The 12,309-nt window shown below is 36.5% G+C and overlaps 1 protein-coding gene across 2 annotated transcripts in view; it reads right to left on the bottom strand.

The window, feature by feature from the left end:
• The window catches only part of LOC149530201 (SET domain-containing protein), a 258,306-nt gene extending 256,884 nt beyond the window's left edge, over positions 1–1,422 (bottom strand). For both annotated transcript variants that reach the window (XR_016359071.1, XM_089811070.1), the window contains exon 1: positions 1,303–1,422. Coding sequence is in view for 1 of the 2 variants with exons in the window: in XM_089811070.1 (XP_089667196.1) it covers positions 1,303–1,344 (42 nt within the window). In the remaining variant the exon portion in view is untranslated. The remainder of the gene's footprint in view (positions 1–1,302) is intronic.
• Between the last annotated feature and the right edge of the window lie 10,887 nt (positions 1,423–12,309).

The following is a 12,309-nucleotide window of genomic DNA, read 5'->3' as shown; positions in this document are numbered from 1 at the left end:
ATCTCTACATGTTCTGGATTCTTCACAGTGCCAAAAGGTTTTTGAAGAAAGAAAGTTCTCCCCATTGTTCAATCAGTTTTCTACAATCATTTGTTAGGGGAAATATACTCCTCAATTAACCTAAACTCTTCTATGCATTCTCAAGGAACTTTTTAACCCTTAAAGGAAAAGGAGTTGCCATACTAACACCTTGTTATGCTGCCAAAAACCTAGTTTTTGCAGGATGGCCTCTCCCGTGGATATCTCTCTGACCAAAGCTGCAGGTTACCACTCCTGCAATAGCTCTAGGGTAAGGAAAACAAAAGCCTCCTTTGAGAAGATAGTAAAAGACAAAATGAAGAGGTGGCAATATACTGCTCTTTCAAAGATGTTGCCTAATCCTATGAGGGTTTTGTAAATGAATTTTGAAACTTAAGGAAATCGTCGTATACAGATAGCATGATTGATGTTAGTGCCCAGATGAATGATGTGCATGTTATGAATTGCTGGAATGGTGCTCTTATTTAGGGCAGACAACATTAAAGTGGACCACCAATAAACTCTTCAAATCTCGACTCTTTGCAATACTGCGAGGTATCTTTTATGGATGCTGTGCTGCAAGTCAAGAGATCCCGTGCAATCTACAACCCAATCAAATACAATGAAAATCGGCCATGCCATTAGTGCACGGAACGGTCTATATGTGAGTGATACACTTTTCGTTCATTAGGACATGCAAGCTTTAGAATTTGGAGTTATAACCGTGATTGAAAAGTTGTGGAAACTTTGAAAGGTTAAAGAAAAGTAAGTTGTGATTCAAGGTAGGAAACTGAATGCTCTTCCTAACCTGGTTTGGAAAATGTTTTACAAGAGCTGGAAATAGTTTCCAAACCAGTTGTTGCAAACAGAAATCGGGTCATGGCAGAACCTTACATCAATACATGGCAACCATGGCAGGCACTTAGCCGAGTGAAAAGAGTAAGTTGATAAGTCACAATGCTTTCTAATCTTTCACCCAGGCGGTAGGACTCTCAAAACCTTCTTTTTGAGCTGGAAAATCCGCTCTTTGTAATGCGAAAAGAGCTGCATATTGAAGATTTATGAGTTGCTATTGCATCTTCTGTATTTTTGTTTGCTCTGCTCTACAATGATGAATGTTGTTATGGCTCTGTACTGACTCCATTTAAACCATATTAAACTAACCGCATTGCTCCGCCGAGAAGTAAAGAAATGGTTGGTGCTCTTGCATCTTTTCTACAAGGAACAGGAAAAAACACGATGGCATTTTGATAAAATATTTCAAGAGAAAGGGAAGAGATACACCTCCAACCACTGCAAAAACTTGTTCATCTTTTCCATCTCCATCTCTTGCAATTTTTGGCCAGAGCACGGAAGACTGAAGACTCCTTGATCCCGTCGAATCTTCCCTACCCCTTTGGGCTTAGTCATGCAGTTCAAAATGTTGCATTTATATTTTCTTCCCCTCATAAAATTGCGCCTTTGTCCATTTCGAGAGGTGGGTGCCTTTGCTTTTACCACCCTATTTTTGAGGTATTTTGCACAGGTCGTTGACGTGGAGGTATGATTTTGGTGTGATTTTACTAGTGGGGGTATCTATTGATCTAAACTTCCAATCCATAAGGCTCCGTTTGGTTGGGGAAGATCAATTTGTGCCATAACCAGGTTATCTTATAACCAGGTTTTCGAAAACCTGGTTTTGTGGTTTGGAAAGCTAATGGTCCGTTTGGTTGACACGGAAGATGAATATACCGTGGACCCCACAATATTATTAAAAAAACTGTCATAAAATTCAAAACCTGATTTTAATTTCAAATTCCACCTTTTTGTTGGAAGAAACTTCTTCCAATTTTTGACCAAAATTGGAAGATGAAATTGAAAACTAGGTTATGATTTTAACCAACCAAACACCAAAGTTTTTTTGCAAAACCTGGTTTTACTCCTAATAACCCGGTTTTGGCCCTCATCTTCCAGCAACCAAACAGGGCCTAATGTTATATATCACATAGTTTTTTTTTTATGGAGGGTTCAGACCTGTTAAGCAGCTCAGCGAAGCATGAACCCTCCGAGCTACCAACCAGTGAAGGCCACCTAGACATTTTAGGAACCCGATACAGGCCCACTCGTCCCTGAAACCTCTTCGTTTTAGACCCAAGGACTGAGGAGCATCCACGCTGTCAAATTCGCCCGGGGCACGATCCCGGCCTCATCCCTTATGATGTCTTTGGGCCTTGCACTCAGCAAGACTTGATCCTTGGTGGGCTCTTTGTGAGCCATTCAACTTCACCAGTAGATCAAGGGCCACTTGACTATCACATAGTTTTTGTCTTTATGGTTTTAATTAAAAAATAATAATTGCTACTAGTATGATCATCTTTCTAATTTTTATAATTTTTATAATTTGGATTAGTGTAGTCAAAACTATAAGTTTCTATTTTGAGTTCTAAGAGATCGTGAAAAAACTAATAAAATTGATTCATACATTTGATTGTCAATGATAATAAGTTATGATCTTTATCTATTAGTATATGTGCCAAAAATTCAAACTCATGTGTTTAAGGTAATGTTATATATCACATAGTTTTTGTCTTTATGATTTTAATTTTAAAAAAAAAAATTGCTACTAGTATGATCATCTTTCTAATTTCTATAATTTCTATAATTTGGATTAGTATAGTCAAAACTATTAAGTTTCTATTTTGAGTTCTAAGAGATTGTGAAAAAACTAATAAAATTGATTCATACATTTTATTGTCAATGATAATAAGTTATGATCTTTATCTATTAGTATATGTGCCAAAAATTCAAACACATGTGTTTAAGGTTGTGTTTAAAGTCATAATCTCAAGTCATGTATGCATCATTGTTGCAAAATTGTGATAAATCGTTGAACAGAATTCACAGCAACATATAATCTCCTTATTTTGTAGTTACAAGAATTATCATTTGGTTATGTCAACAATGATCAATTTTGCTACCTCCATTGACATTTGTATCAAAGCAAATGTTTAAAGACTTTCTCTAGTGCAAACATATATCAGATTACATTAATGACCAATGTTTAACCCCTTTGCATTCAATGTCATTCACACATTAGGATGTATTATCACCCCCATTATCTTTTTACTTTTATTATCAATTCAATCTTGGGGCTTCATTAAGGTGCACAGAAGTCACCTTGCCATAGGTAAGTGGTCGGTCAACTAAATACCTTAGTAATAAAGGATTGGACATCCTTCTACATTAACTCTATGATTAGATAGAATCATGTATTTTCCTAAGAATAACATACTGACTTCATTTTATTTTGTCAACCAGGGAACATAAACTTGAGAGGGTGACTGCAAAGTATATGCTCAAATTCCTCTTTAAGTCATTACAACTAAAACAGGAGAGAAATGTTGAAGGAAACTAAGCCAGGAATCGAAATGACATTTTGTTTTAAAGCTTAGAGTAATGCTGCAAATAGTAACTCTACTTATGCACCTATGTTGCAAGAATAGTTCAATGATTATGTTATCAATGGCTGCAGGAACAGTAGAATTATACTTTGCAAAGAAATAAAATATATTTTAAAAAAGCATTTCACTCACCAAGTGGGCCCCCTTGGATGAGTGAACTAGAAAAATAATCAAGTCTAAAGGTGGAAACTTGAACTCTATATTCTATTCATTCACAATAAGAGATTACATCTGAAAATAAGATTACACACTATTGAATAGAACAATCTATCTTCCTTGCGATCAAAACCAGGAAAAATTCCTTTTCAAGGTTACAATGGAAATTATTTAAAGGAAAGTGACAACAACTTCCTACTTCTACGATCACTCCATCAACGAGGATCAATTACAGATCATAAAGTTCACAACAAAAATATCATTAACTGCATTTTAATTCCTCCAGGAATATAGCAGGTTGAGAAAGCTATATTTGTGCACTGCCATAACAAAAATCCAATCATATTCTACTTGTTGTGGTGATTCATCAATCTGGTCGGCTTTGACTTAACGTTGAAATGTTGACTTGAATGTGTGTGGCAAACACCTACAAAACATTGAATGCAACAACTTCTAAATACATATATATTCATTTCATCATTAATGTTAGAAAAGGTATAATGTTCAAATTATCACTCTTGGAAATCCTATGGTTGCAGGAAAGAACCTATCCAAACATAGCATAGATTAGAAGATATTTATCAGCATGTAATATTCGTTCATTAAACCATAGAAATTCATAGATTCAAGCAAACACAACATATCTAAACAATCTATACTTCAATCTTCGTGTCTTAACATATAGATAATATATTCATAAAAGCATAAGTTCTTTTTTCTTTAACCATAGTCACCAAATGTTTCTTGTAAGATAATTGTCTAAAAACAAGATAAAAGGTTCTCAAAATAATGGCCTTTTAGAGGCTCATCATTCCCCCCAACTGATCTATTCCTAGTCTCTAGCAATCATGAAGTTTTGGATTCGGGCTTGCACTCTCTAGTCACTAGGTGTCATTTCACCTGGCTCATTCATCACATAATCGAAGTATCCATAATTTGTCTTTAGCCTCTTCCAGTGTTGAACTTCAGTAGTCATGTCATGATCTTCTACATTGTCATTTGCTACTAGTAGTGGTTGCAGGAGAACTAGGGGCTAATATCTTAATAATAACCAATGTTTACACTAATTTCTCCCCAAGTCAATATACCAAGGAATCCTAATTGTAGCAAGAGTCAAGTTTTGTGGAGAATGGGGTTCTCTTATTTTTAAACCATGTGGCATTCTAACCCATCGTTGCCTTGAGGCAATGATTGTTGTCTCAACATTTTGAGATAAGTGTTGTTCCCAGTCTATAAACGCCTACTCTCTAACTGTACTCACCTTACCAAATTCTATAAGATTGCCCAAAATAGAGATCCAATCCAGATATGTCCATTTGGAATGTTGAACTTCTAGTCTCATGATCAAGGGTGTTATCATCTCATTCTCATTGTAGGGTGCAGCTTGATGTTCTTTGCTTATTTCATTTTGTATCCATGACATTGTTGCCCTTAACTGTACATCCCCTACATATAAGACTGGGTTCCATTCAATGTTAGTAGGCATTGCTAGATTGTGAAGATATAACACACACAATTGATAATTTTTTCAAAGCCATACGAATGGATCAAAATGCATCATAAAACTCATGTGGGGTAGAGATAAAGGGGTCAAGACCTTCCACAATTCAAGTCAATTTATAATTTGCAAATTGTTCTTTAAGAAACAAAGTATATATGGGCAATGGCGACCTGCATTTCATTAATTCAAGAATCAATCCTATAATCTGCTCAATTCTTCTTTTTAGAACTTCATTTTGATCTAAACTTTGTTTCAACTAGCAATTCTACTTATTAATAACATGCTTAAATTTATTTTTCTCCAATTTCCATTGAGCTCTTTCCCATAACAATTGTTGAAACAAATTAATTCCTACAAACAAAGGTGTAGATAGGTCTGGTGGTGGCAATGGCTCATGATTAAAGAGGTCTATCTATTCAGGTGCCAACTGGTGAGTTTTGTTGACATTTTGTTGTGTGGAGCACCCTCTTTTTCTTATGACAACAGTTGTTTCCTCCTTTTCTTCTTTATTAGATTCGATGGTTGCAGCAGCTAATGTATCTAACCCTTCTTGATCTAGTTTTTTCTAATACTTCTTTAACAATTTTAGGTCCAAATTATGGATAATACTTTGAAGGGAGTTCTGCAAATTTTTCACTAATGTCTTGCATAATAGGGTTTTCTTCGAATTCCTTAGACATTTCAAGTCACCAGATTCCTTATTGCTATCAATAAGCACATAATCAACACTACACTTAGCTTCTGGTTGTAGATTCTAGGTTTTGCTCTGAGTTCTGTTGGCTTCAATTTTCTCAGGAGAGGACTCCTTTTCACTTTAAGACACTTTAGGGGTAACTATGGGAATAGAGACTTCTGGAACCCTACTCTCGGAGAGTCTTGCACTTTGTCTCATGGGTGGTGTTGACAAGCATGGAGGACTCTTTCATTTCCTCCTACTTATAGGTGTTTCTACCACAGGTGGTTTGAGAGGTTTTTCTAGATCTTCCTCCTCTTGAGAGTGTAGGGGTTCATTAAGGTTACTCTCCTCATCCTATTGTTCTAGCCTTTCTACTTTAGATTCCAAAATTTTACCTTTGTCTTTCTCAGTAGAAGACCTATTCTTGACAGATGACAAGGCCTTAGGAGCACTAACAACTTCTAGATTTTTGCTTTTATTTTTGCTAACAATGAAGGGTTCAGCCTTGTAAATCCTCCTCTTAGTTGGTCTAAGACTAGAGGGAGAGGCTTCAAGAACATTTTTAGTTTTAGGGACAATTTTATAGAAACATGTGGGTGTTCTTTCCAGTCATCCTACACCTTGGGCCAACCTAGGCTCTACCTCTTTTAACTACAAGAACTCCTCCCATGGCCCAATTACTTGCTTATTTAATTCTCTTTCTACAATTAATTTTATCAGGCCATGGTGAGAGACAGACTGATCCCTTCCTGACTGCACTAGAGAAGCTTGCTTCTTAATAATGTTAAACAGGAAATTTGGAAGGTTTACTTGTCTGTAATCATGTCGTAGGTGAGCTAGCATTTTGAAATACAGAGCACGTAGGTATTTGTAACGTCCCTCACACGTGAAATACCAGATGATAAATGCAGCAAGTTGAATAAAATCCATTGACAAGGATAGCCTCGAAGTACCTTGTTACTTATCAATGTCTAATGGTAGGTCCTGGTGTATACTGGATTGTGCCCTAGCTCTCCTCAAGTCAAACTCTTTCTCCCATTTTTTGCCTTCCTAGGGCAATCCAGTGACCTCAGCAATTACCTCCTCTAAGAACTTGATTCTCATACCTTTAACCACTGCAATGCCATCCCTTAAGGTGGTCATGAATTGAAGAGATACCTCTTCATTGAATTTGTTCAAACTAAGATAATAATCCAACCATCCCCTTCTCCTAAACATTTCACAGCTAACTACATCTCCCAAAAGAAATTGATGATCAACGAGCTCATTCCTCTGTATACCTCCACCCATGGTTAATTGTAGTTGAATTGTGGAAATACCTTGATGTTTCAAAGCTTAGTAGATCAAGGTTTACAACACTGGCCCTAGTGTTTCAAAAAAATGGCGTTTACTTGGGGAGTTTAATGTACCATATCTCATAATATCCTTCTTACATCAAATTTCACAATTATCACTTATGTACAGATTCATCACCCGAACATGATGCAAACCATCATTAAAAGTTAAGTAACTACTTTTAATGTTCTTAATTTCATAATGACACAATTGCAAAAGGACATGTCACCAACATGTGATATTAAATATGCACTTATTTTTAGTCATTTCTATGCACTTTGAAGGTACATGTGATTTGAAATTTTGAAAAGCAACATTTAAATATCTCCCTCCCCCCAATTAAAGAAAGGTGTGGGTCTCACCAGGTCAAGATAGGTAAGAGTGAACAATTATAAACAATACCAAATCACAACAAAGCATGAATAAAATAGAATAGAATACATGCAAAGTTATGTAGGAGGTACCTTACAACTATTGCAGGAAAGATGTTCTAGAAATATCATCAAAACTGACAGAGTGATGGGATGGAATGGTAAAATGGAAGAGAGAGAAGGTGAAGTGGAATGGATGCAAAGAAGGTACTTCCAAAAAGAAAGTGTTTATTATGAATTCCTTGATTGGAGTCAAGGTAGGAGACCCAGACTCATTGGCTACAGGAATGATAATATCCTCGTTGTGTTGGAATTGCTATAGGAACTCATCATGGCTAATTTGTTTATGGTAAAGCTTGAGATGATGCCCACTGACAAGTAGTTTGAAGTGAATAGGATCAATGGTAGATAGTTGAATTGCACCATTTGGAAATACAACAACAATCTCATAGGGTCCTAATTAGCGTGTTTGGAACTTCCTTGAATTATGCTGGTACTTTGAGTCATAAAGGAGTGCCCAATCTTCTACAAAAAAAACATTTTTAGATTAATAAACTGGTCGTGCCACCATTTTCTTTTGTGTTGAATAAGCTTAGTATTGTTCAATGCATATTTCCTCCATTCATCAAGACCGTTTAAACTTAGGATTCAGCCCAATTGGGCAATATTGAATTCTATAGGTATTACTTTTGACTTTTCATAAACAAGTTTGAAGGGAGTAAAACCAATGGTGGATTTCTAGGTGGTTTAATAGGCCTAGAGAGCTTCAGGAAGGCGTGTGGCACAATCTTTCCTATAAAGTGCTACACTCTTGGTGAGAATAGATTCCATCTCCCTATTAGTAACTTCTACTTGACCATTAGCTTGAGGATGATAAGGGGATGATTTACCGTGTCTGATAGTATAATCTTTCATAAGAGCTGTTATCAAGTTTGATGTAAACTGAGTCCCCTGATTAGATGTCAATTTCCTAGGAACACCAAATCATGTAAAGATGGATTCATACAAAAACTTTGCCATGTTGACATCCCTAGGGTGTTTCATTGGTTTAGTCTCTGCCAATTTGGTTACATAGTTAGTGCACACTACAATGTAGGATTTACCTTGGGAAGTAGGTTCAATGGGTCGTACAAAGTCAATCCTCTATTTGTCAAAGGGTGTGACAACTACTTAAGGTTGTAGGGGCATTTCATCTGATTTAGTGGGTATGCCCATTGGCACTTGTCACATTTATTTGTATATCTAGTTGTATCCTTGTGCAAACTTGGCCAATACTACCTAGTTGTCAAGATTTTGAAGGTTGTTCTTTTGGTTGCAAAGTGACCTCCATGGGGCTCATCATGACAATCCTTGAAGACATCATATGTTTCATCTTCTCTTAGACATCTATGCATGACTTGATCAGGGCCAGTATAGAACATGAATCCAACAATCCATGAATAATTAAAGCTCTTCTCTACTAGTAACTTTCTTATTTGGGCAGAGAAGTATACTGACATTTTCCCTTTGGTGAGGTAGTTAGCAATATCTACATAACATGGGTTTTGTGTGGCCAACAGAAAAAGGTACTCATATTGAAAACTATCATCAATGGCTATAAGATCATCAAGGACATGCAACTAAGAAATAAAGTTGGCTACCACATTGGTTTTACCAAGTTTATCAACTATGGTGATGCCAAACTCTTGCATGAGCAATAAACATTGAGCCAATCTTCCTGAAATTGCAAGTTTGTTCACCAAATACTTTATAACATAATGGTCAGTGTGAACAAATATCTCATATCTAGTAATTTAATGCCTGGACTTATTGAGGGCATAAATGACTGTAAGTAATTCCTTTTCAATGGTTGTGTAATTAAATTTTGCACCTTGAAAATTCTTACTAATGAAATAAATAACATGTTCAACAAAGTCTACCTTCTGGCCCATCACAACACCAATAGCATAGTCTACGACATCTATATGAATGTGAAAAGGTAGGCCCCAATTAGGTCTTCTCAAAATAGGTTTTGTGGTAAGTACTTCCTTAAGCTATAGGATGGGTGTTGAATAGTTTGTGTCCCAAACAAATTCAGAATCCTTCTTGAGTAGGTTGTAGAGAGGTGTTGCAAGCTGACTGAAGTTTTTAATAAATCTTCTGTAACAGTCAGCATGTCCCAAAAAACTGCATACGTCCTTCTGCTTCTCCAGCATAGGCAAGGTACTCATGACTTCAATCTTTGTTGGATCTACTTGGATGCCCTTAGATGAAATGAAATGGCCTAGGAGTACCCCTTTCTCCATCATCATAAAATATTTCTCACTATTTAAGGAAAGGTTATAGTCCTGACATCTTTTAAGTACCATTTCCAAATTTGTTTTTGCTTCTTCAAAAGTAGCACCATAAACAATAAAATCATTAATATAGATCTCCATATAGTTGGCAAAAATATCTAAAAAGATACTGATGATAGCTCCTTGAAATATGGCTAGGGCATTGCACAGGCCAAAAGGCAAGACTGAGTAGGCAAACGATCCCCATGGATAGGTAAAAGTTGTTTTTTCTTGATCTTTTGGGGCTATTTGAATTTTATTGTAACCATTGAAACCATCCAAAAAAGAAAAATACTTTTTTCCAACTAGGTTGTCAAGGACTTGGTCTATAACTGGCAATGGGAAATGGTCCTTCTTAGTGGCTAAATTGAGCTCCCTATGATCTACACAAACTCATCATTTTCCTCCCTTTTTGGGTACTATGACCAAGGGTGAGACCCATTGACTATCAAAGATGGGGTATATAAAACTAACACTTAATAGTTTTTGCAATTCATTCTTAACAATATCTTTTAAGACAGGGTTAACTCTCCTTTGAGGCTGTCAGACAGGTTTGAAGTTAGGGCTGATGTAAATCTTGTGAATGTAGAGCATAGGACCTAATCCTTTCATGTCCATATAGTCCCAAGCAAATGCGCTTTGATTCTCCTATAGTAATTGTATAGTTTCTTGTTGGCAGGGTGATAAGCATTGTTTACATCTAGCTCGTTGCCTAGATCAGTTTCCATCTTAATAACCTTATCTACCATGAATAGTTGGGCAATAAGAGAAGAATCCATCTCATGAGGTAATAATGAATGGAGAGACTGTGAAGCTTCTGAATGATGTAGTGAATTCAAAAATGGTACAATGGTTTCTAAGATGCATTCAGTTTGAGGACATAGTGGAGATTTTGTTCCATATTTATTCAAAATAATGGATGAAATTATTTCATCTTCTTCTCGAGCAGCTATAAATGATTCTCTACCTATCATCATCAACTAATGGATGGAATTGGCTTTTGGATCATCATCACCCAAGTCTGGCCAGATTACTTGGTCATCTAGTAACAATTACTGAGTAGGGGAGTATAAAGTTAGGTTCTTGGTATGAACACCATTGGATATTGTCATCTTCCTAGATCAACAAGCTATATAAGCATCTATAGTGGCTAACCATCGTCTCACTAAGATTAAAGGATATCCTCCCATAGTGGCCTTTGGGGAGAGAACAACAAAATCAACTAGATATTCCCAGGAATTTAAGGTGACTATAACATCTTCTATCATCCCATCTGGTTTAATGGTAGAGCTATCAACAAGTTGAAGGATGGTGGGGGTCTCTCTGAGGCCAATGATATGCAACTAAGACAGTATCTCCTTTGTCATGGCATTAATAGATGCTCCTAGGTCAACCAAAGCATTTTGAACTTGGATCCCATGAATAATGACAGTAACTACAAGACTCCCAAGGTCAGAGTATTTGGGTACAATTAATTTTTCCAGCATGAAGTCAGACAACTACCCTAGGACATGAATGGTTTTTGGATCTTTCTTTTTCCTTCCTAGCTTCTTAATGCTTGTTTCCTTAATAGCTTTAGTATAGGCAGGGACTTCCTTAATAACATCCAACAATGGTATTTTTACTATCATTTGTTTCAACTAATTAAGAAAATCAACGACTGCATGGTTCTCCATGGGTTGGCTTTATTCTATCAACCTATGGGGAAATGGAGGTTCTTTGGCTACAAGAGAGGTATGCTGATTTGACTCATCTATATGCTCAGTAGGAGGATCCTCAACTTTAATTATTATAGGATTTTGGGGTGTAGGAAGAGTAGTGCCTAACCTTAAGTGAATATCATTCAATGAGATGACATAGCTTTGTTGTTGAGCTTGTTGTTTAGTATTGTTCAGATTAGGGTTAGGTTGAACTAGTAGTTGGGTCTACTTGGAAAGAGTATTAGTGGCCACAAGAGGAGGCATTAGAGCTTGTTGCTAAGCTGGTGGCAATAGGGTTGGTTGACTAGATTGGGTACTCCAATTTTGAGGTTGTTTCCAATGTTGCTAAGGTTGTTGCCAATCTTGTTGTGGTTGTTGTCAACCCTATTGAGGTTGTTGCCAACCCGATTGAGGTTGTTGCCATCACTGGTGAGGTTGTTACCAACTATGATTTCCACTAAAACCAATATTTTGAAAATTTTGCCATTGATTGTCATTATTATAACTTTGAAGAGGATCTTCTGGCATACCTTGTCTTTGAGCCCATGGTCTTCTTTGAGTGACACAAAGTACCACTCCATTTTCATCAATGGTTTTAAACTCAGTTGGCATTAGTTGTGTCTCCATACTTGCAACAAACTTACATCTACAGTGATTTTTCTTTTCTCTATAATGTGGATAGTATTCAGTACATGGCATCAACTTCATCTTTCTTCCTTCGAGCTTGCATGATGTCTAGCTGAGTGGCTACATCATTAATGATGTCTTGCTTGAAGTCTGATAGAAAATTAGATAAC

Source organism: Cupressus sempervirens, chromosome 11 (assembly GCF_028749045.1).
Source record: "Cupressus sempervirens isolate cs-2001-9-10 chromosome 11, ASM2874904v1, whole genome shotgun sequence".
In the NCBI taxonomy this organism is placed as follows: Eukaryota; Viridiplantae; Streptophyta; class Pinopsida; order Cupressales; family Cupressaceae; genus Cupressus; species Cupressus sempervirens.
Note: the sequence above shows the minus strand (reverse complement) of the source record. Positions and strands in the feature narration are given on the sequence as shown.